Source organism: Lithobates pipiens, unplaced genomic scaffold (assembly GCF_037356315.1).
Source record: "Lithobates pipiens isolate NorthernLeopardFrog02 unplaced genomic scaffold, aLitPip1_a1.2 Scaffold_23, whole genome shotgun sequence".
Taxonomy (NCBI): Eukaryota; Metazoa; Chordata; class Amphibia; order Anura; family Ranidae; genus Lithobates; species Lithobates pipiens.
This window is the reverse complement of record NW_027507785.1, coordinates 64,464,341-64,487,839: the sequence shown is the minus strand read 5'-3', so window position 1 is coordinate 64,487,839 and position 23,499 is coordinate 64,464,341. Positions and strand designations below refer to the sequence as shown.

Here is a 23,499-nt window from a genome sequence, read left to right as displayed (position 1 = left end):
TATAAATAGTGAGGTGTCAAATGAAACCTCCAATAACCTACCCACTCACTAGGGCTAAGTGAGGCTCTATAGCCAAAACACAATGCATAACAAAAAAGAAGGCCAGCAGGGTCTATTGTTTGCTGCCCCGTAGAAAGCTCTATTTGTGTGAAGAAAATGATAAAAATGTAGTTTGGGTACAGTGTAGCATGGCCGCGCAATTTTCATTCAAAGTGCGACAGCGCTGAAAGCTGAAAAATGGCTTGGGCAGGAAGGGGGTGTAAGTGGGTAACTACTTCCCACCTGGTCAATGTACATAAACGGCCGGGCAGGCGCTTTCTCCTTCTGAGTAGACGTTCAGGAACATCCCTCAGAAGGAGGGGGTTTGCTCGTGCACGTGCCCACGCTGCGGCGCGATCCAGATGCACTTGTGTCACCCAGACACGGCGCAACTCTGGCAGGAGGGCTCTGTGATTGGCCCTCCTGATCACATGATGGCTGTGTAATGTAAACACAGAGCTGGTTGCTAGGCAATAGGCTCACCTCTCCTCATACAGAAGTTGTTGGTGAGGAGAGGAGAGGGGATCTCTGCAGCCGGCTGGTGATCAGTGAGTATAAACTGTTTCTTACAGCTTTTTACTCACTGATCACCAACCTAGTGTCACCACACGATGTAAACACACACATGTCCCCAAATAATAAACACCTGTTCCCCACATATGTCTCACTAAAATCACATGTCCCAATGATTATTTGCACACAGATGTCCGTGATATGTGCCCTCCCCTCCATTGGATATATGCACATTAGGGGCTGCCCATGCGCAGTAGGGAATGCTCACTTTTGAAAAATCTGGCACTTTAAGCTTTGGTTTATTAAAGATGATGGCTTATAATATGCTGATTAATCAAATAAAACTTTGCCCTTGAGGAGTGATGAAAATGGTATATAATTGCGTAATGGTCGGCTAAGCCTATACTTCTCAGCAGTCATGATTCTTCTACTTCAAAAAAAGTCTGATAGTTAATAAGGGATTCCTTCCATTATCACTCATCTTAGGCCGCGTACACACGGGCGGACTGTATGGCCTACTTAGTCCGTCATACAATCCGACGGACAGTCCGTCATACTTTCGAATGAACGGACTTGACCACACACGGATGCACAAACAGTCCGTCGAAAGCTTGCGCGATGACGTGTACAGCACGTACGACGGGACTAGAAATAGGAAGTCCAATACACAGCAATGCAACCTTCCGCCGTGTAAATCCTTTCTGGGCATGCGCCATTCTTAGTCCGTCGAACTAGCCTACTCACGAGCGGATTGTCCGCTGAAACCAAAGTACGACGGACAGAATTACGGAAATTCCGAAATACTTAGTACTCCGGACTGCACGCTGAAAAAGTCCGCTGAAGCCCACACACGAGCGGATTGTCCGCTGAAATGTGTTTCGGCGGACTAAGTAGTCCATACAGTCCGCCCGTGTGTACGCGGCCTTACTCTTCCTTAATACATTTTTGTATCATTATTTTTATAGAGAAGGACTTCGGAATATTTTCCCTTGACAAGTAACTCTGTTATATTTTTTGCACAGTGATCTCTGCTGTAGGTGGAAATTCTGATGGTCAACCCTGCGTCTTCCCATTTAAGTATAACGACAAGTGGTATTCAGACTGTACTAATGATGGAATCTCTAGTACTCGCTTCTGGTGCGCTACAACAGCTGACTTTAATAAGGATCAGAAGTGGGGATACTGTTCAGGTAAGTGTTGTATTTGGTCTTGTTGATGATATTCTGATATAAGCACTGCACTATTGAACAAAATAAACGTGTTGCTACTTTAAATACAAATAATTAAACAAAAAGGTGAAAAACAATGTAGTATCAATCTACACAATCACAGTAGCGCAAAGAACAATAAAACGTATTCAAAAGTGTTCATAATAAAAATCAAAAAAATGTCCATCATAAATAAATTCAAATATCAAAAAATCAATTGTGAAAGTAGTGCAACCATTTACATTTGAATTTGAATTTATTTATATATGATGGACTTTTTTTTTTATTTTTATTATGGACACTTGCTGATGATATGCTGTGGGTTTAAGCTCCATACTTATCTCTACATAAGCAGAACCGTTTTGATGTATAGGCTCCAGAAGTTTACATACAATATATTATTTAAAAGTATTGGGACACCTGCCTTTACACACAACATGAACTTTAATGGCATCCCAGTCTTATGCCGCGTACACACGATCGTAATTCCGGCCAGAAAAAGACAGATGAGAGCTTTTCATCGGAAAATGCGACAGTGTGTATGCTCCATCGGAATTTAGCTGTCCAAATTTCCACCAGCCAAAAATGTATAGCATGTTCTCAATTTTCCCGACGGAAAAACTTTCTATCGGTAATTCCGATCGTGTGTATGCAATTCCGACACGCCAAAAATCACGCATGCTCAGATTCAACTACGAGACAGAAGCTATTGGCTACTGGCTATTGAACTTCCTTTTTCTAGTCACGTCGTAAATGTTGTACGTCACCGCGTTATAAATGATCGGAATTTGATGTGACCGTGTGTAGGCAAGAGAGCTTGAGACAAATTCCATCGGAATTCCGTTGAGAAAATTATCAGAGCTTTTTCTGACGAGAACTCCGATCGTGTGTACGCGGCATTAGTCTGTAGTGTTTATTATTGAGTTGGCCCACCCTTTGCAGCTGTAACAGCTTCAACTCTTCTGGGAAGGCTGCCCACAAGGATTAGGAGTGTGTCTATGTGAATGTTTGACCATTCTTCCAGAAGCGCATTTGTGAGATCAGGCACTGATATGGATGAGAAGGTCTGGCTCGCAGTCTCTGCTTCAATTCATCTCAAAGGTGTTCTATCAGGTTGAGTTCAGGACTGTGTAGGCCATTCAAGTTCCTTCACCCCAAACTCGCTCATCCATGTCTTTATGGACCTTGCTTTGTACACTGGTCTAAATCATTTGGTGGAGGGTAGTTTTTCTGGGTATGCGGCAGTACAGTCTGTGATTTTGAAGGTAACCACGAGAGACCTTGGATAAAGATCTAGAAGAGATGATGTAGTCTTATGTTTGTGATCCAGTGCATTTTAGGGCTATCCTGATTTAGACCTCACCCTCCTACCCATATTGCTATGCCTAATAAAACTTCTTCTCTTTTTTTTTTTTACTACAGTATATGACGCCCATAACTGTGAGCCAAGTAAGTGAATCTGGGTCATCTTTAACCACTTCTCACCCGGCCAATGTACATATACGGCCGGGTGGGAGCTCTCTACTTCTGATAGGACGTTCAGGAACGTCCTTCAGAAGGAGGGGGATCGCGTGCCCGCGCAGCGGCGCGACCCCCGATGTGCTCGTGTCACCCGGAAACGGTGCATCTCGGATCGGCAGGAGGGCTCTGTGATTGGCCCTCCTGATCACATGAGGGCCGTGTCCAATCACGGCCGTCATGTGATGTAAACAAACAGCCGGTTGCTAGGCAATCGGCTCCTCCTCTGCTCACACAGAAGTCATCGCTGGGGAGAGGAAAGCAGATCGCTGCAGCCGGCTGGTGATCAGTGAGTATGAGCTGTTTTTACAGCTTTTTACTAACTGATCACCAGTCTAGTGTAATACACACATCACCACACAGTGTAAATACACATGTCACCACAATACACATGTCACCACACATGTCCCCAAAACACACATGTCCCCAAATAATAAAAAGACATGTCCCCAAATAAAAAAACACATGTCCCCCACATATGTCCCACTAAAATCACATGTTCCAATGATTATCTGCACACATATGTATGTGATCACCTGCACACATATGTACATGATCCTTTGCGTACATATGTCCGTGATCACACAAACCAATTATTATACACTTAACGGAATTTTTTTTACCAAAAACATGTAGCAGAATACATTTTGGCTTAAATTTATGACAAAATTAGATTTTATTGGATTTCTTTTAAAATAGAAAAAAGAAAATATTGTTTTTTTTCCAAATTTCCGCTTTTTGCGCTTATAACGCAAAAAATAAACGGAGTCGTGAATAAATACCACCAAAGTAAAGCTCTATTTGTGCGAACAAAATTATAAAAATTTCATTTGGGTACAGTGTAGCATGGCCGCGCAATTGTCATTGAAAGTGCGAGAGCGATGAAAGCTGAAAATTGGGCTGGGAAGGAAGGGGACGAAAGTTCCCTGTATTGTAGTGGTTAATGTAGCTGAAGATCAATATTCACGTGCAACTATTAAACTTCAGTACAAATAGGGCTTTAAACATTTCATGATATGTGTAACTGGAGTCATGATAAGAATGTGTCTTTCGTCTACATAGGTTTTGCTAAAAGGTGCTTTTCTTTACCGTCTCAGAATGTCAGGAGGTATGGTCTGGGTAGAGGCAGTGTTTGAAGGGCCACTACAAATAAAAAAATTGAAAAAAAATACATGCATCAAAACTATGATTCACAGCAATGTACGAGGGCTGTACCAGAAGTAATGCAAAAGTGTGCATGACTTTTTTTTAACTGTAGCACTCTCCCCGTAGGGCTTGCTGAGTGTTGACATCTTAGCCCTTGTACACACGGTCGGAGAATCTGTCGGAATGAGTCTTATCGGACCGTGTCATCAGATAATCCGACTGTGTGTGGTATGCATCAGACTGATTCCGTCCGACCCAATTTTCCAACATGTTGGAAATATTTCCCGACCAACTGGGCCGGACGGACCTAATCCGTTCATGTGTAGAGCATTTTCATCGGACCAAGTGCCACGCATGCTCAGATCAAATTCCTACATCAAAGCTATTGGCTTCTAGCCTGAATGTAGTCCCATCGTAACGAAATTACGTCATCACGTTCTGAAAGATCTGATTTTTCGACAACTTTGTCCGACTGTGTGTATGCAACAGTTTTGGACACAATCCGTCGGACTAAATCCGACGGGCAAAATCCGACGGATTTGGTTGGCAAAATCTCCGACCGTGTACGTGGGCTAAGACCTATCTCCAGTTACCTGCAGCTGGTTGCTAAGGGTTTCCACCTCTCCCACCCTTGTCCCGCTTGCTCGTTACTCAATGACCAGTCCAGGGTATTTGGGGTTCTTTTGTTATTTATTTTGGAACTTGGATGGGAGAAGGGATTAGTGGGATACTCCAACTGGAACTATTCACAGTGGATAAGGACAACTCTCACTTGACCTCACCGAATCATTTGTGGAAGCAGTCACACTGCTTTAATCATACAGCCACATGTATGGAGGAATTAAGTCTTCTTGTTCTCACTAGCAGCAGACTTTATGCGCTGTGTTATCTTCAGGATACTCTCTAGCATCTCCTTTACTTACACCCATCCACTGACTCTTCTAGCTGAAGGGGGCGGCCCTCACTTGATAGGCCCCAAATACACAGATCTGTACTCACAGTAGGCAGAATCAGATCCTTCCCTCTGGGTTCAGCTTCTCTCTGACTCTTTAGGCCCTCGGGTCGACCACCCAAGGCTGCACGACCAGGAAGGACAGTCAAACAAGCTGAGTTGCACATGAGTACCATGAGCAGACCTAACCAATAGATCCTGCTCCCTGGTAGGCAGAGAGCACTCTTAAGTTTTACCTGACCGTCTTCCTGGTAAGCAGAAAGATCAAAAATGATACTCTCTTCTAGTACCTACCTAGGAGGGTGCTACATAACTTACATAGGTCATTCAATTTTCACAGGTTGGTAAAGTAACACTTCCCATGTAGTTAATCTTTTTTCATTGTAAGCAAATAATAGATTCCAAGCAGAAGCAATATGCCATCATTGAGTTCTTGGTGAAGGAGGGGTGCAGGCTGTCCAACATTGATGGTCTCCCACTGTGTGGTTTGTCTTCAGTGCTGGTTTCCCCTTCTGTAAAAGTCATCCATCTGTACACAATGCTCTTGCCAGTGTGTCACTTCTCCATAAACATTCTGTAGCCTTCTGCAGATGTTGGATGGCCTGCACCCCTCCTTTGTCAAGAACTCAATAATGGCACGTTGTTTCTGCTTGGAATACATTTTTTTACCTGCAATGAAAAAGAAGAAGAGTTACTTAAGAGAGGAAAAGTCACTCTACTGGCATGTGAAGATTGAACAACCTATGTAAGTGCTAAGCAAGTTATACTCACTTTTGCATTACTTTCAGTGCAGCCCTCGTATAATTTAGTTTTTTACTCATTCATATATCGTTAACATACTCCAAACTGCATATGAATATTCATATCCACTGTCCCTGAAAGAGTTTACAATGGAATGTCTTCAAAACAGTTTAACAAAAATAAATACACTTGTTAGTGAGGGGCACTTGAGCATTAAAGCAGTAATAAACCCAAAACCAAAATGCATATCTTGCAGCTTACCAATCCATTAGTTGTGGTGGCTGTATCAATTTTGTTTTCTTTCACTGTTTTCACCCAGTGATCTAGCTAATAACACACCTCTGGTATTAGTGAGACACAACTGGATGAATGAGAACAGGAGGCACAGCAGACATCAGCATAGTGAGTTTGGGGGAGGGGGGGGCTTCTCTCTGGCTCCCATCTGTACTCCTGGATGGAGACCTCCTCGTTATGTCTGTAGGGGTAGAGCACTCCTGACTAGACATGTGCATTTAGTTTTGTTACGAATGAAAATTCGGACGAATTTTCATTCGGATGCATCCGAATTACCGAATTACAATGCTAACGAATTCAACCGAATTCGGACGAAATTCGAATCAAATTAGAAAAATGACTTTTTGCGACTCAAATTTGGAGCCAAGTATCTCGGGGCCACTTGTAGCTATTAACCCCAAATTTGGTATGCAAACACAGTAGAATTAGCACTACAACATCTTCAAATTTCTAGCTCCAAGTGACCCCGAGTTACGGGGCCCCAAAGTCGCACTTTTCTGCAGCAGAGAATGACATTTTGCGACCCGACTTTGGTGATTTTGTAGTGCTAGTTCTACTGTGTTTGCATACAACATTTGGGGTTCCTAGCTACAAGTGGCCCTGTGATACGTGGCCCCAAAGTCGGGTCGCAAAATATTTTCGAATGCGGTTGAAATAATTTCGAATCATGTTGAAATAATTTCGAATCCGGTAGAAATATTTTCGAATTTGGTTGAAATATTTTCGAATGCGAGCGATTTTTCAAATTCGGTAGAAAACAAAACGAAATCCGAAAACGAATTTAACGGATATAACTAAACTAAATGAATTAATTAACGAATTAAAACTAAACAAAACAATTTTTTCCTTTTGCACATGTCTACTCCTGCCTCCTGGGCAACAACCTCCTGTCTGCTGGGGTGGAACCCAGACCCCTAGTCAGGTCCCTCTTAAAAGACACACACCTATCCAATTAGTGTGCTGGTGGTCCTCAAAACACAGATCCAGGATTGGAGATTTCATTCCTCCCAGATCTTTACAAGATCTTCAGACTCCAGGTCCCAAAACAAGTTTTACCAACCAATGAAGAAACTGAAAATTCAGTTTCCTCTAAATGGAACAAGTTCCCTGGAGCCCCTCAACCTTCCTGGATGAGAATCCTGGGTCATAACCTCTTCTTTTTTTTATTTTTTTTTTTTTTTTTCACAGTGACAGGGCAGAGCACTGCCACATCAGTTACAACAAACTTTTTCTTTCATTTTGGGATAAAGGTTTTATATGAATCAATAAAAGGTGATCGTTTTAATCACTCCTGTGAGTGGTAAATGGTTTGTCTCTATCCATGTAAACAAATACATTCTGGAAAAAGGCAAGTGCAGCACTATCTTCAGAGTCCCTAAATATCCGTACAAGGTTTCTGATAACTTGGTGCTCTGGCTCCAAGTGTCCTCTAAACACATATTACAAAAAGTGTAGCTGCTTTTAATAAACACACACTCGCCTGTCCCAGGGTCCAGCGATGCGGCTGCCCGAAGCCTCGGTTCTCTCCCTCTTCTCTCCGCCGGCATTGCAAGTGTGGGCACCCAGCTATGATAGTTTCACAGCCAGGTGTGTGTTGTGCGTGCGCGAATTGCACTGGCCAGGCAATCTTCTGGGATCTGTGAAGTCCCAGAGGATTGCAGAGAGGGAGGGGAAGAGGAGGAGTCACCTAGGTGGAGATGCGATGAGAACAAGAAATGGGAGCTGGGTACCAGTCAAAACTAGGCACCCAGCTGTGTCATCTTGTGGCTTTACAGCCAGGTGCGCACTGCACATGCGTGTTTCTGACTGCGCGCCCTGAATGGCTGGGCAATGTTATGTAACTGAGTGACCCCGTCCCCTTTAACGCTACAGAAAAGCCATAGGGATGTCCCCATGTGTCAGAGGGGGTGGGGTCACCCGGCGATGTCATAGTGTGGCCCCGCCCTCATAAAAGAAGAGATCATTATAAAAGAACTGTCACCTGAGAGGCCCCGTCATTACGGCGGGGGCCTCCCATGGAGGCAGATTGTAGGCGGCTTGCTTTTTCTTTTTTTCTTTTTTCCTTTTTCGGTCCGTCGGAGTGCGAGAAGAAGAAGACTCCGTGGGACACTTTTTATTTTTTAAATAAAGAGCCTGTCCCAAGGCGTGTAGTGTCTTTTTTTACCATTTTCACACATTTTTTGTGAAATGGTAGGGGTATACCCCGGGGGCCGGGATCTGAGGGGGCTTCCAGATTATGATAAACCCTGCCCTCAGACCCCCACAACCACCGGGCAAGGGTTGTGGGGATGAGGCCCTTCTCCCCATCAACATGGAGACAAGGTGCTTTGCAAAAGCACCCTCCCAATATTGAGGGCATGTGGCCTGGTACGGTTCAGGAGGGGGGGCGCTCTCTCGTCCCCCTCTCTTTTCCTGCAGCCTGCCAGGTTTTTGGGGGGACCCCACACCATTTATTTATTTTTTTTACATTTTGGCGTGGGGTTCCCCTTAAAATCCATACCAGACCTGAAGGGCTTGGCATGGAATTTTGGAGGACCCCCACACATTTTTTTTTTTTTTTAATTTTGGTGCGGGGTTTCCCTGTGGGGGATTCCCAGGCTGTTTTAATCAATGAACTTTTATATGTATTGCCAGACTGACAACTCATTATAGCCGCGAGTAGTTTTAAAGTACTTTTCTTCCTTTAGAAATGTAATTTTGCTGTCAGACTGTTCTAAACACAGGAAACATGCGCCACTTTACAGGCATACTATAGACACCCCCCAGGTATGAAATTTAAATGAATATTACACTTTTATTTTTTCACTTTATGCATTATTAAAATCACTGCTCCCTAAAAAAAACATTTTTTTACATTGATGCATGTCCCCTGGGGCAGGACATGGGTCCTCAAACACTTTTTATGACAATACCATGCATATAAGTCTTTAAAATTAGCACTTTTGATTTGATTTCTCCCATTTTAAAGGGTGTTCCGCAGCTTTCGAATTTGCCACGAACACCCCAAATTGTTCGCTATTCAGCAAACAGGCGAACACCCGATGTTCGAGTCGAACTTACGTTTGACTCGAACATCGGGACCATCCCTAATCCTAACCCAGACCTCACCCTCCTTCCCATATTGCCATGTACAATAAACTTGTTCTCTATTTTAAATCTACTACAGCTGATGATGCCCTTAATTCTGAGCCAGGAATCGCACCTGAGGGGAATGCTTGTGAGACTTCCGCGCCAAGTAAGTCGAACCTGGAGCATTTTTAATGTAGCCATTTGGCAGCTGAAGATCAATATTCATGTGCAACTATTGAAGGAGGTCATTACAAATAGGGCTACAAAATCTTCATGGTATCTGGTATCTGTAACTGGTGACACGATAGGAGTGTGGCCTTTGCCTACACAGGTTTTCCTAAAAGGTTCTCTTCTTTACCACCTCAGAACATCAGGAGGTATAATCTGGGTAGAGACAGTGTTTGTAGCACCTTCACATCCCCTGTCCATGAAAGAGTTTACAATCTAATATCTTCACCACGGATAAAGTGTCTCTAAATGCAAAACTTTTTATTTTTCATCCTTAATAGAGTAAGTGTGGGTTATAACCCATGCCAACTTTTTTTGCCATTCGTGTCCATTTAAAGAGATTTGGGGATTTCCCTTCACTTCTTGTCTTGTATTAGTGTCAGGAAGCTAGTTGTACGATGCCCGGCAGGTGTGGAGATGTGACTCGGTGTACATCTTGCAGCATGTATGCGTTCCTTAATCATCTGATCAAGGGCAAATACTGCTGTGCAAAATGTAAACACATTGTTTCCCAGGTTCTGAATCTAGGGAAGCAACTGTCAGCACTGAGAAGACCCTCCATACTAAAGGAAAGCCGGGAACATACCTGGCAGGTGTCGGCAGGGACCAGCACAGAGGCGAGTGGAGACAAAGAGGAGCAGGTACTAGAAACGAGTAGATGGGTGACAGTCAGGAAGGATAAAGGGGTAAGTACCAGGGAGGCCGCTCCTGGGCTGGAGCATCCCAATAAGTACGCTCTATTGAGTGACATTGGCGGAACCGGTCAGGGACGAGCACTGCTGGAGCTGAGGGACTCTCCTAGCTGCCAAGGGAAAAATTCCTCCAGTAAGAGTGGGGGGAAGCGAAGGGAAAGGATAGTCAGATTCTGGTGGTAGGGGACTCAATTCTTAGAAGGACAGAGAGGGCAATCTGTGACAAAGACCTGAAGCGCCAAACTATATGCTGTCTACCGGGCGATCGGGTTTGGCACATCACGGATCTGGTGGATGGATTACTGGGAGGGGCTGAGGAAGACCCGGCAGTCATGGTGTACGTTGGCACTAATGACAAAGTAAGAGGCAAATGGAGTGTCCTAAAGAACGATTTTAGGGACTTAGGAGCCAAATTGAGGAAAAGGACCTCCAAGGTAGTATTCTCAGGAATTCTTAGGAATACTACCAGTACCTCGAGCCACACCAGAAAGGCAGAGGGAGATTAGTGAAGTAAACAAGTGGCTGAGGAACTGGTGTAGTAAGGAGTGGTTTGGGTTCCTGGAGAACTGGGCTGACTTCTCAGTCGGTCACCAGTTCTATAAAAGGGACAGACTGCACCTAAATGAGGAGGGTGCAGATCTGCTGGGAGTGAAGCTGGACGAAAATTTAGAGGGATTTTTAAACTAGGCGACGGGGGGAGGGTCCAGAGGTAGAGCTAGTGAGCAATGAACATATTCCAGGGGGTAGTATTTGAGAGCATTAGTGGTAGGTTGACTAAAGCACATAAACCCAAGGTAAGTATAGTAACAAGTCCTATTTGCAATCTTGGAACACCCAATAAGAGGACAGTATGCGACCAGTCTTAACTATGTGGCATGTGAACTAGAGATACTGTTGAATGAGGAGGATTTAGATTTTGTGGGAATTTCAGAGACCTGGTTCAACAGCTCTTGTGATTGGCTGGCACCATTGAAGGGTATTCCCTTTATCTCAGGGATAGAGAGGGTAAAAAAGGGGGAGGGGTATGCCTATATATAAAGATTAATGTACAAGTAAATGTGAGAGATGACATCAATAAGGGAGCTAGGGAGGAGGTGGAATCCTTATGGGTAGAGCTCCAAAGGGATGAAGCTAAGGGGAAAATAATACTGGGAGTATGCTTTTAGGTTTGCTAACCTGAGAGAGCATATGGAGACAGACCTCCTATCACAATTTGAATTAGCAGCAAGGATGGGAAGTGTTATCATAATGGGGGATTTTAATTATCCATACATAGACTGGGCAGAGGGAACCATGCATTCGTCCAAGGCTAGCCAGTTCCTAAATGTCTTGCAGGACAATTTCATGGGTCAGATGGTAGATGCACCAACTAGAAACAAGGTGTTACTAGATCTATTGTTTACAAACAATACATACCTGGTCATGGATGTGGAAATACAGGGCTATTCAGGAAACAGTGATCACAGGTCAATTGGCTTCAGTATAAATCACACAAATAGGAAAAACAAGGGGAACACAAAGGCACTGAATTTCAAAAGAGCCAACTTCCCTAAACTATAAACCTTGCTAGAAGATATAAATTGGGATAAAATCTTAGAAACAAAGAACACGGAGGAGAGATGGGTTTGCGTTAAGAGCATATTAGATGAGGGCATTAGGCAGTGCATCCAATTGGGAAATAAATTTAAAATGGCGAACAAAAGTCCTGGATGGCTTAACTCCAATGTAAAAATGCATATAAAAGCAAAGGAGAAGGCCTTCAAAAAATACAAGGCTGAGGGATCATCAGCACCATTTAGACCTTACAAAGAATGCAACAAGATATCTAAGGGTGCTATTAGGGTGGCTAAGATAGAACATGAAAGACACATAGCGGAGGAGAGCAAAAAAAATCCCAAGAAATTCTTTAAGTATACAGTATAAACAGTAAAAAAGGGAGGACAGGCCATATTGGACCCATAAAGAATGAGGAAGGACATCTGGTTACAAAAGATCGGGGAGATGGCGAAGGTATTGAATTTATTCTTCTCAGTCTTAATGAGGGAATCGGGGGGGGGGCTTCAGTAACTAAAACTGCAGTGTTTGTCCTCATGACACATCACAGGAAGCACCCTCATGGCTAACAGAGGACAGAATTAGAAATAGACTTGGAAACTTAACATGAATAAATCACCAGGACCAGATGGCTTTCACCCAAAGGTACATAGGAAACTCAGTCAAGTAATTGCCAGACCATTGTTCCTAATTTTTACTGACAGTCTACTGACTGGAATGGTACCAGCTGATTGGAGAAAAGCCAATGTCGCACCAATATTTAAAAAAAGGGCCAAAATACATCCCTGGTTACAGATCAGTTAGCCTAACATCAATAGTATGCAAGCTCTTGGAGGGGATGATAAGAGACTATATATAAGATTTTAGTAATGAGAATGGTATCATTAGCAGTAATCAGCATGGAATCATGAAGAATCGTTCTTGTCAAACCAATCTATTAACATTCTATGAGGAGGTGAGCTGCCATCTAGATAAAGGAAGGCCAGTAAATGTGGTGTATCTGGATTCTGCACAGTTCCCCGTAAACGTTTACTGTACAAAGTAAGGTCCGTTGGTATGGCCCATAGGGTGAGTACATGGATTGAAAACTGGCTACAAGGGTGAGTTCAGAGTGTGGTGATAAATGGGGAATACTCTGAATGGTCAGGGGTGGGTAGTGGGGTCCCAGGATTCTGTGCTGTTACCAATCCTGTTTAATTTGTTCATAAACGACCTGGAGGATGGGGTAAACAGTTCAATCTCTGTATTTGTGGACCACACTAAGCTAAGCAGGGCAATAACTTCTCCGTAGGATGTGGAAACCTTGCAAGAAGATCTGAACAAATTAATGGGGTGGGCAACTACTAGTAGATAATAGGCTCAGCAATGGCATGCAATGCCAAGCTGCTGCTAACAAAGCAAACAGAATATTGGCATGCATTAAAAAGGGGATTAACTCCAGGGATAAAGCGATAAGTCTCCCATTCTACAAGACTCTGGTCCGGCCTCATCTGGAGTATACTGTCCAGTTCTGTGCACCAGTACTCAGGAAAGATGTGCTGGAAATGGAGCGAGTACAGAGAAGGGCAAAAAAGCTAATAATGGGACTGGAGGATATTAGCTATAAAGAAAGGTTGCAAGCACTGAACTTATTCTCTCTGGAGAGGAGACGCTTGAGAGGGTATAGGATTTCAATTTGCAAATACCATACCGGTGACTCCACAATAGGGATAAAACTTTTTCACGGAAGGGAGTTTAATAAGACAGGTGGCCACTCATTAAATTTAGAAGAAAAAAGGTTTAACCTTAAACTGCGTAGAGGGTTCTTTACTACAAGAGTGGCAAGGATGTGGAATTCCCTTCCACAGGCGTTGGTCTCAACAGGGAGCATCGATGGCTTCAAAAAACTATTAGATAAGCACCTGAACAACCCCAACATACCGGGATATACAATGTAATACTGACATATAATCACACACATAGATTGGACTTTTTTCAACCTCACCTACTATGTAACTATGTAACCAAGAAGGGAGACCAATGAACATGGAAGCCTTGTCAGCGATGGCAGCATGCCACTGGTGGACTTTGTTCTAAGGTAAGTATTTCAGAATGTGCTAGTATGTGATGCATACTAGCACATTATGCCATTGTCTTGCAGAGTTTATTTTTTTATTTTTTTAAGGTGCGGTTTACTACCACTTTAGAGGCCCATTCTCACTCGTGTTTTGGCAAAACTTGTATTTTTACCACAATGAATGAAACACAGGGGTTGATTTACTAAAGGCAAATAGACTGTGCACTCTGCAAGGGCATTTGCTCTAGAGCTTTGTAAATGTGGAAAAACTCTACTATTTCAGCAGTGGTTGAATAGCTGACAGACATAATCCCTCTGGATCCCACTGGCTTACTCCGGTTGCCATGTGGGTAACAGCAGACACATCCATGCACATTTTACTGGTTTTAGCAGAATGTTATGACACACAGTCAATTTTCCAAGCCATGACCAGACAGCTGTATACTTTGTAATCCATAGGCGCAATTGCCTGCCGTGGTTGCCACGGGCAACAGCACACAACACAGTTCTCACTAATCAAGGTAGGCTCTGGTGTAACGCAAGTAGCTGTCCCAGCTGCGGTTAGGGCAACTGCATATGCAGTATAGCTGGTTGGCAGCAACCTCACCATGGTTGCTATGGACAATGGCACTTGAACACCATCTTGACACTCACAGTTCAGCAGTACACAATCTCAGCTTCCCACAATCATCCCTGTAAGGATTTTTAAACAGCAAAGTACAGTCTCTGGCTTGATGATTTTCGGCTGCTAGGGGCCGTGCCGGGTACCATGGGAAAATCCCAAGACGAGCCCCCAAATGTAGCACTACCCCCTGTAGGAGTTGCTAATGCCAGAGTTCCCCACTGCTGCATAGCTATTAACATTTCCTTCCTGCATCCAGACACAATTACAATTATTAAGGGTTGCCTTGGCATAGCTCTTACTGTACTGTAATATCTTACGCATTTATTTTCATTGTACTTTAATTGCTGTATACATTTTCTTGTTTACATTATTGTATTCCCAGAGCTTTGTTGCTTGCTCCCCCTGGTGACATGCTTTTGTATATTGGCGTCCCACCATTTGTTTCCATGCGGCGGCTAGGTGGATAGACGAGTCCCGGTTGTTCGAGGCCACCTTTTCCACTTGCACATGTCCTGGCATGGGCTTCCGCATGTGTGCCCAGGACGAGCGCGCATGCGTTTCCTTTGCGCACGCGCATTGCAAAAGCTCTGACCCAGTGACTTCACATGCTGGCGACGACTGGTGCATGTGAAACGCCGCTGGGTTGGGGATTACAAAAAGTAGGCTGTTGCCTGCTTGATAGTGCTCTGGACGCTGGGCCCGGGAATTTCTCACTTCTGCAAAATCACAGTAAGTATACCTTACTGGTATACCCTCTATTTGCAACCACCCTGCAGCCTCTCTTAATGGAGCTGTTAGTCAGGTTGTTTATTTATCTGTGGCCATTGTTTTTCTCCCATTAGGTCACTTACATTAGGTAGAGTTGTGCATGCTTTACCACAACCCCTCTTCTTACCACTCCCCCTTTCCATCTACCCTATTCTTCTGATCCCTTCCCTTGCTTTTTCTCCCCTTTTTCTCTGCTTCCACTCTTTTTTTCCCCCTTCCCCTTTCCCTTTGCCCTTCCCCCTTATGTCCCATTATTTCCTCAATCATTCACATTCCTTCACCAATCCCTCCCTCCCTGAACACACTCGTCACAGTCACATCCCTTCACTTCCAGTCCCCTCAAGTACATAGTTTACCCATAACAATAAAGCCTGGGGAATGCCCAGGAAAAAACCCAAGCCTACTTACCAACCAGCTCGCAGACAACCGAATTAACCTGTCTAACAGTATGCGTTAAAAACAGGAGTTTTGCAAACACATGCGTAAGCCACGGAGCCTCGCCATGGCACCCTGGTTTCTATGGTCCTAACACTAAAATATGAGTGTCCCCACAGTGGAGGCACATGCATTCTGATGGATAAATGAGGGTAGGTGACTGAAGGAGAGCCTACAACTTCTAAGCCCTTGTACACACGGTCGGACATTCCGACAACCAAATCCGTCTGATTTTGTCCATTGGATTTTGTCCGACGGATTTTGTCCGAAACTGTTGTATACACACGGTCGGACGAAGTTATTGGAAAATCCGATCGTTCAGAACGTGATGACGTTATTTCGTTACGACGGGACTATGTTCAGGCTAGTAGCCAATAGCTTTGATGTAGGAATTTGATCTGAGCATGCGTGGCACTTTGTCCGATCGGAATTCTCTACACATGATCGGAGTATGTCCGATCAGAGCATTTTGTCAGACAATTTTACCAACAAGTTGGAAAGCTTGGTCCATCGGATACTCCGACGGAAACAGTCCGATGGAGACCACACACAGTCGGAATATCCGACAAAACGGTCCGATCGGACACATTCCGTTGGAATCTCCGACCGTGTGTACAAGGGTTTAAAAGTGCAGGAGCACATCAAACACCCAGCAAGTAGCACAATGGCTGCAAAAGTGTTGGTGCGTTGCTGGACAAATACAAACACCAACATGATAACAAAAAACTTTCCACCGCCCACACCTATAGCTGGCTATTGCAGTAAGTGGCATTGGAAGGCTAAAACAGGTAACAACAAAGTTGGGGAATGCCCAAGAAAAAACCCAAGCCTACTTACCAACCAGCTCACAGACAACTCATACCATCTGTCTTACTCCATCTATTTAGATACCAGTCCAGTGATTTGAAAGTCCCCCCTAGTCGCCGCAGGGCACCCTTATGGTGACGTCCTCTGTCCTGTGCATGCCAGTGTTTTTGGGTAAGCAGCTCTGCTCTACATATATATATATATATATATATATATATATATATATATATATATATATATATATATATATATATATATATATATATATATATATATATATATATATATATATATATATATATATATATATATATATATATTTATATATATTGATATTACTGTACTAAGTGTCGTCATCACACTGGTCAAGTTAATTGTTATTGATCACTTGTCCATCAAATTACAGATATCTTCCTGACGCAGCAACATTAGACCGCAAAACTAGTCAAGATGCTATCTGTGATCAACTAACCTACTGTGATTTACCCCGTTTGGGGATCATTTTCTTGGTGATACACATGGATCATTACCATGCTTTTAATCTGTATTTGACTATTCATTATGTGTTATTAATTTTGAATTAATAACATTTTATATCAATCAATTTTTTACATATTTGCTTACATATCTGAACCTACGCTAGTTTATACTGTTCCAAGATAGTCCAATTGCCCCTGTTCTTTAAGGAGGCTTGGTTGGGGACTAGGGATGAGCCGAACATCCCCCCCGGTTTGATTCGCACCAGAAGTTTCTAACGGACCACAAATTTGTGCGAACTTTAGAACCCCATTGAAGTCTATGGGACTCTAACGTTCGAAATAAAAAGTGCTAATTTTAATGGCTAATATGCAAGATATTGTCCTAAAAAGGATTTGGGGACCTGGCTCCTGCCCCAGGGGACATGGGTCAATGCCTAAAATGTTTTGAAAAACTGAAGTTTTTTCAGAACTGATTTTAATGACGATTAAAGTGAATAAAAAGTGAAATATTCCTTTAAATATCGTGCCTGGGGGGTGTCTATAGTATGCCTGTGAAGTGGCACGTGTTTCCCGTGTTTAGAACAGTCCCTGCACAAAATGACATTTAACGGAATAAAAGTCATTTAAAACTGCTTGCGGTTTTAATGTTATATCTGGTTCCGGCAATATGGATGAAAATCATTTGAGAAAAATGGCATGGGTAGCCCCTCTGCCCATTACCAGCCCCTTTGGGTCTTGTATGGATATTAAGGGGAACCCCGTACCCATATTAAAGAAAGGAAATACGTGGGGCCCCCAGGCCCTATATACTCAGAACAGCAGTATACAGGCGGTGCAAACAAGACAGGGACTGTGTAGGTTTGTTGTGTTAAGTAGAATCTGTTTGTAATTTTGAACTGGTACATTTTTAAAGTGTAGCTCCAGTCAAAAAATCTATTTTTAAGCTTTTTGGAAAACATGGGGAAGGTTATCACCCCTGTATAATTTGTTTTGCCGTCCGTCTTTTTTCATCTCACTTCCTGTTGTCTCCTTCCGTTTGCAAGTAGGAGACGTTTGTAAGTTGGATGTTTGAAAGTAGGGTCCTGCCCTATATGCTCTGCAGAAATGGTGGAACAAGGTGTTGGTGTTGCCACAACATTGTAAGTCCTCACAGTTACTCTCGGTGGGCACAGGAACGGGCCCTGCTGTGAAATATTATATCAAGAATTGTAATTACATGCCCCTGTTAAACAGAGGATGAAAAATTGGGCCTTATGCACTGGTGCTCATGCCACGACACTGCAACCTCTCCCCTATACTCTAGTTGTAGTGCAGGAATGAGCCCTGCTGCAAAGCATTGCTTAAAAAATTGTAATTAAACGCCCCTGTTAAACAGGGGCTGAAAAACTGGGCCTTAGGCACTGGTGCCACAACACTGCAACCTCTCCCATATACTCTAGTTGTAGTGCAGGAATGAGCCCTGCTGCAAAGCATTGCTTCAAAAATTGTAATTAAATGCCCCTGTTAAACAGGGGCTGAAAAATTGGGCTGGTGGCATCACCCAGAACCAAAAATGTTCTTCCAAGGAGGAAGAGGATAGACAATCAACATAACAGGACAGTCACTCAGCATCAGCATAGGCAGTCTTGAAGAGATGTGATATTTTAAAAAAAAAATATTCGGTTACATCAGCTTCAGGTGCTTGGTAGCTGGTGGTGATCCAAGACTGATTCATCTTTATGAAGGTCAGTCGATCAACCGAGTCGGTGGACAGGCGCACCCTGTGATCGGTAACAAAGCCACCAGCAGCACTGAAGATGCGTTCCGAAAGAACGCTGGATGCAGGACAGGCCAGTAGCTCAATTGCATACTGTGCAAGCTCTGGCCAGTGATCCATCCTCAAGACCCAGTAAGCCAGAGGATTTTTGGTGGGAAAGGTGTCCAAGTCTGACTTTGCCCCTAGGTATTCCTGCACCATGTAAATCAGACGCTGACGATGGTTGTGGAACCGATCATACCTTGGGGCTGCAGACTAAAAAATTGTCTGAACGCATCGGTCAGACGGCCACCTTCTCCACCGCTCCTTCTGACTGATGACTCAGCAACACGTTGTCCAGGACCAGGAGTTTGTAACCTCCCAGTCTCTGGGAACGCGTTGCACAGACCTTTCTGCAAGGCCTCCCGGAGATGTCTCATCCTCTGCAACCTTACCCTTGTACCATGGATCAAGGAGAATGGCCAGCCAGTAATGGTCCCTCTCCTTGATCCAAAGAATACGAGGATCCTTCCGCAGGCTTTGCAGGATCAGGGAGGCCATGCAGCGTAGGTTAGCTGAGGCATTCGGTCCGGAGTCCTCTGGGTCACTAAGGACAACATGATCCGCAGCTACCTCCTCCCAGCCACGTACAAGTCTACGGGTTTCTTGGGACTGTAAATCATCCCTACAAGACTGCTGATGCTGAGTGCCAGCCTCCACCTCCATGCTGAAACAATTATCCTCCTCCTCCTCTTCCTGTGTGATGAGTGGGACAGCAGGAACACTGGATAAAGGGGCCCTTGAGAGGCAAGGAAGTCCTCCTCTTCCTGTCTCTGTTCTGCCTCAAGTGCCCTGTCCATTATTCCACGCAGCGTATGCTCCAACAGGTGGACAAGAGGTACAGTGTCACTGATGCATGCACTGTCGCTGCTCACCATCCTTGTGGCCGCCTCAAACGGTGACAGGACAGTGCATGTATCCCTGATCATGCCCCACTGGCGTGGTGAGAAAAAACCAAGCTCCCCTGACCCTGACCTGGTGCCGTAGTCGCACAGGTACTCATTGATGGCCCTCTGCTGCATGTGCAGCCGCTGCAGCATGGCCAACGTTGAGTTCCACCTGGTGGGCATGTCACATATAAGGGTTCTTGGGCAGGTTCAACTCCTTTTGGAGCTCAGCCAGCCGAGCACAGGCATTAAATGATCGGCGGAAATGCACACAGACTTTCCTGGCCTGCTTCAGGACATCCTGTAAGCCCGGGTACCTGCCCAAGAAGCTCTGCACCACCAGGTTAAGGACGTGAGCCACACAGGGCACATGGGTCAGTTGTCCCTGTCGGAGGGCGGAGAGGAGGTTGGTGCCATTGACGCAAACCACCAATCCTGGCTTAAGCTGGCGTGGCGTCAACCACCTCTCGGCCTGCCCCTGCAGAGCTGACAAAATATCTGCCCCAGTGTGGCTCCTGTCCCCCAGAAAAAACAGCGCAAGCACGGCATGGCATCATTTTTCCTGCGTACTTGCGTAGCCTCTTGAACGCCTACGGAGCACCGCTGTTTCCGAGGACAGAGCACTGGAAGAGGCCATGGAGGAAGAAGAAGAGGAGGGGGTGGAGGAGAGAGGTGTGTCACAACCAGTAGTAGCATTTTGGAGACGTGGTGGCGGAACAACCTCCAACATTACTGCACCTTGTCCTGCATCCTCCCCAGCTGCCAGAAGAGTGACCCAATGGGCCGTGAAAGACAGGTAACGTTCCTGTCCATGCCTGCTGCACCATGAGTCAGCGGTAATATGCACCTTACCTCTGACCGTCCTGTCCAGCGAGGCAAAGACATTGCCTTCCACATGCCGGTAGAGAGCCGGAATCGCCTTCCGTGAGAAAAAGTGGCATTTGGGGACCTGCCACTGAGGAACCGCACATTGTACAAACTCACGGAAGGGGGCAGAGTCTACCAACTGAAAAGGCAGCAGTTGAAGTGCTAGCAATTTAGCCAAGCTAGCATTCAACCGCTGGGCATGTGGATGGCTGGGAGTGAACTTCTTTCGATGGTCCAGCAGCTGGGGCAGGTGGGTGTACTGCTAGCAGAGTGGCCGCAAGCACTTGGCTGTGACACACCTAATTCTACACCTTCATTCCTCTCAGCGCAGGTTTCAGAGAGGACTGAAGGTCTAGTGGGGTTGGAGATGCCAGCTGATGAGGAGCAAGGAGAGGTCCGCTTTGTTCTTTGGTGTGGGTCTTTGAGGTACGCTTGCCAACGAGCTGCATGGCAGGTCAACATATGTCTGGTCAAGCACGTGGTGCCCAAGCGGCTGATGTTTTGGCCACGCGAGATACTCTTGAGACATATGTTGCAAATAGCAGCGGTGCGATCTGATGCACTCGTCTCAAAAAAGGCCCACACCAAAGAACTTTTAGAATAACGCGCAGAGCTCTGCGGTGTAATTCAGTTGGTATGCTGCCCCTAAGCTGGCCCTCGGAGGGCATCCTGCCTCGTTGGAGATGTGCCTCCTCCTCTCTCCTACCAGGCACCCACGTGGAGTCAGTGCCCTCATCATCCCCTCCCTCTTCATCGCTGGAGCAAATCTGGCAGTATGCTGCAGCTACTGCTTTCCTTTAGCTGAGTATCATCATCAGAGCCTACAAAACACTGGGCATCCTCCTGGAGCATGTACCCAACACTGTGCTCAAAGAGTTCAGGGGACTTCTCAGGAGGACGTGGTGGGTCTAGGGAAGGAGTCACTGATGATGACATTGAGACGAGGTTAGACGATGCGTTGGCAGCTGCTTTGCTAGTACCCTGAGCCTGGGTGAGAGAGGATGAGGAGGATGAAGAGGGCTTGGTCATCCACTCTACCAAGTCTTCGGCATGATGCGGCTCAACACGTCCAGCTGCCAAAAATAAGGACAAGCATGTCCCATGGCCACGTGCTGATGACGATGCACCGCGTCCACGACCAGCACTGTTGTCTCTAGACACAGAGCCTGCTTGCCCTCTTTTATCGGCTCGTGCCTGTCTGCCTCTCCTTGTTGGCCTTCCAGACATGGTAATGGCCTGAAGGGAGATGGGAAAACAGCAATTGGGTAGTGTATATTGTGCTGGAGGCACACAACACCCACTAACTCCTGCAGATGCCTTTATTATAGAACAACAGGAATTAAAGGGTATATACCGGTGTATACTGTGCTGTGCTGGAGGCACACAACACCAACTAACTCCTGCAGATGGCAGATGGCTCAATTAGAGAAGAGCAAAATAGGTGGATAATGTGGTATAAGGTGTATACTGCACTCAGGTCACACAGACAACACCCAGAAACTCCTGCAGATGGCTGATAGCTCAATTACAGAAGAGCGATATAGCTATATAGGTGGATAATGGTATATACTGCGCTCAGGGCACACAGACAACACCCACAAACTCCTGCAGCTGGCTGAAAGCTCAATTACAGAAGAGCAATATAGCTATATAGGGGGATAATGGTGTATACTGCGCTCAGGGCACACAGACAACACCCACAAACTCCTGCAGATGACTGAAAGCTCAATTACAGAAGAGCAAGAATGCTAAATCGGTGGATAACGGACGGTGTGTACTGCGTTGAAGGTACACAGAGAACAGCCACTAACTCCTACAGACGCCAACACACTACACAAGGCCGCCATGCTGGAGGCCTTATATAGTGTGGGGCATGTACTACACAGCCTGAGCTATGATTGGCCACAGGCATCCTGTCCCCATGCTGATGAGGACAAGGGCCTCTTCCCGACAACCCTGGCCGTTGGTTGTCGGGAAGAGGCCCTTGTCCTCATCAACATGGGGACAAGGTGCTTTGGGCACGCCCCCTTTTTGAGGGCACGCGGCCTGGTACGGCTCAGGAGGGGGGCGCTCGCTCATCCCCACCCCCTTTCCTGACAGGCCGGGTTGCGTGCTCGGATAAGGGTCTGATATGGACCTGGGGGGGACCCCCACGCCGTTTTTTCAGCGTAGGGCTTCCCCTTTACGTCCATACCAGGTGATGGGGCAGCGACGCTTCATTCGCTGGTCCCGGCTACCTGGAGCAGCGCTCAAAATGAACAGACTTTTCTCCGTGCGGGAAAAGTCCGTTCATTTCAAAAGTACGGCGGACTAGCACACACAGGGCCGTATTGTCCACCGGACTGCGGATATATTTTGGTGCAAAACTACTTTCTTAGTCCGCCGGACTTTTGGGAAAAAAACTCCGCCGGAGCCCACACCGGATTGTTTGATCGTGTGTACGCGGCATAAGTCTCCTGCCAGGCTCACTCTTGGGGAATGGGTAAGGGTCCCTAAATATTCAAGGCAATTACTCCTATCTTCCACCCGCTATCTTTTAGAATGTTCTCCAACATTCTAAAAACAGGGGGAGACACCGGAGAGCTGCTAGGATGAGTCATCCAGTCCTGACCTCTAGTAACCCTGACCCAGATTCCATGGCTCAGGTTTATCCCTGGTCCATATAAATCTTCTTGTACTGCCACTAGTAGCACACTAGAGGGTGCTACATACAGTATGTTCACACCACTCCTCTCGAGAGCCCACAGCTCTGATGAAAGCAGCAGACTTATGCAAGTATCAAAATGCCTTGTTGGGTAGATGTCAGTCTGGAAGAGTGCGTGTTCC

At 45.3% G+C, this 23,499-nt stretch overlaps 1 protein-coding gene across 1 annotated transcript in view; it reads left to right on the top strand.

The window, feature by feature from the left end:
- LOC143927604 (72 kDa type IV collagenase-like) overlaps positions 1 to 17,249 on the top strand; it is a 76,421-nt gene extending 59,172 nt beyond the window's left edge. Inside the window, exons 4-7 of the mRNA XM_077451767.1 lie at positions 1,575 to 1,742; positions 3,183 to 3,209; positions 9,578 to 9,646; positions 17,052 to 17,249. Coding sequence (XP_077307893.1) covers positions 1,575 to 1,742; positions 3,183 to 3,209; positions 9,578 to 9,646; positions 17,052 to 17,077 — 290 coding nt within the window. The 3' untranslated portion in view covers positions 17,078 to 17,249. The remainder of the gene's footprint in view (positions 1 to 1,574; positions 1,743 to 3,182; positions 3,210 to 9,577; positions 9,647 to 17,051) is intronic.
- The last annotated feature ends 6,250 nt before the right edge of the window (positions 17,250 to 23,499 follow it).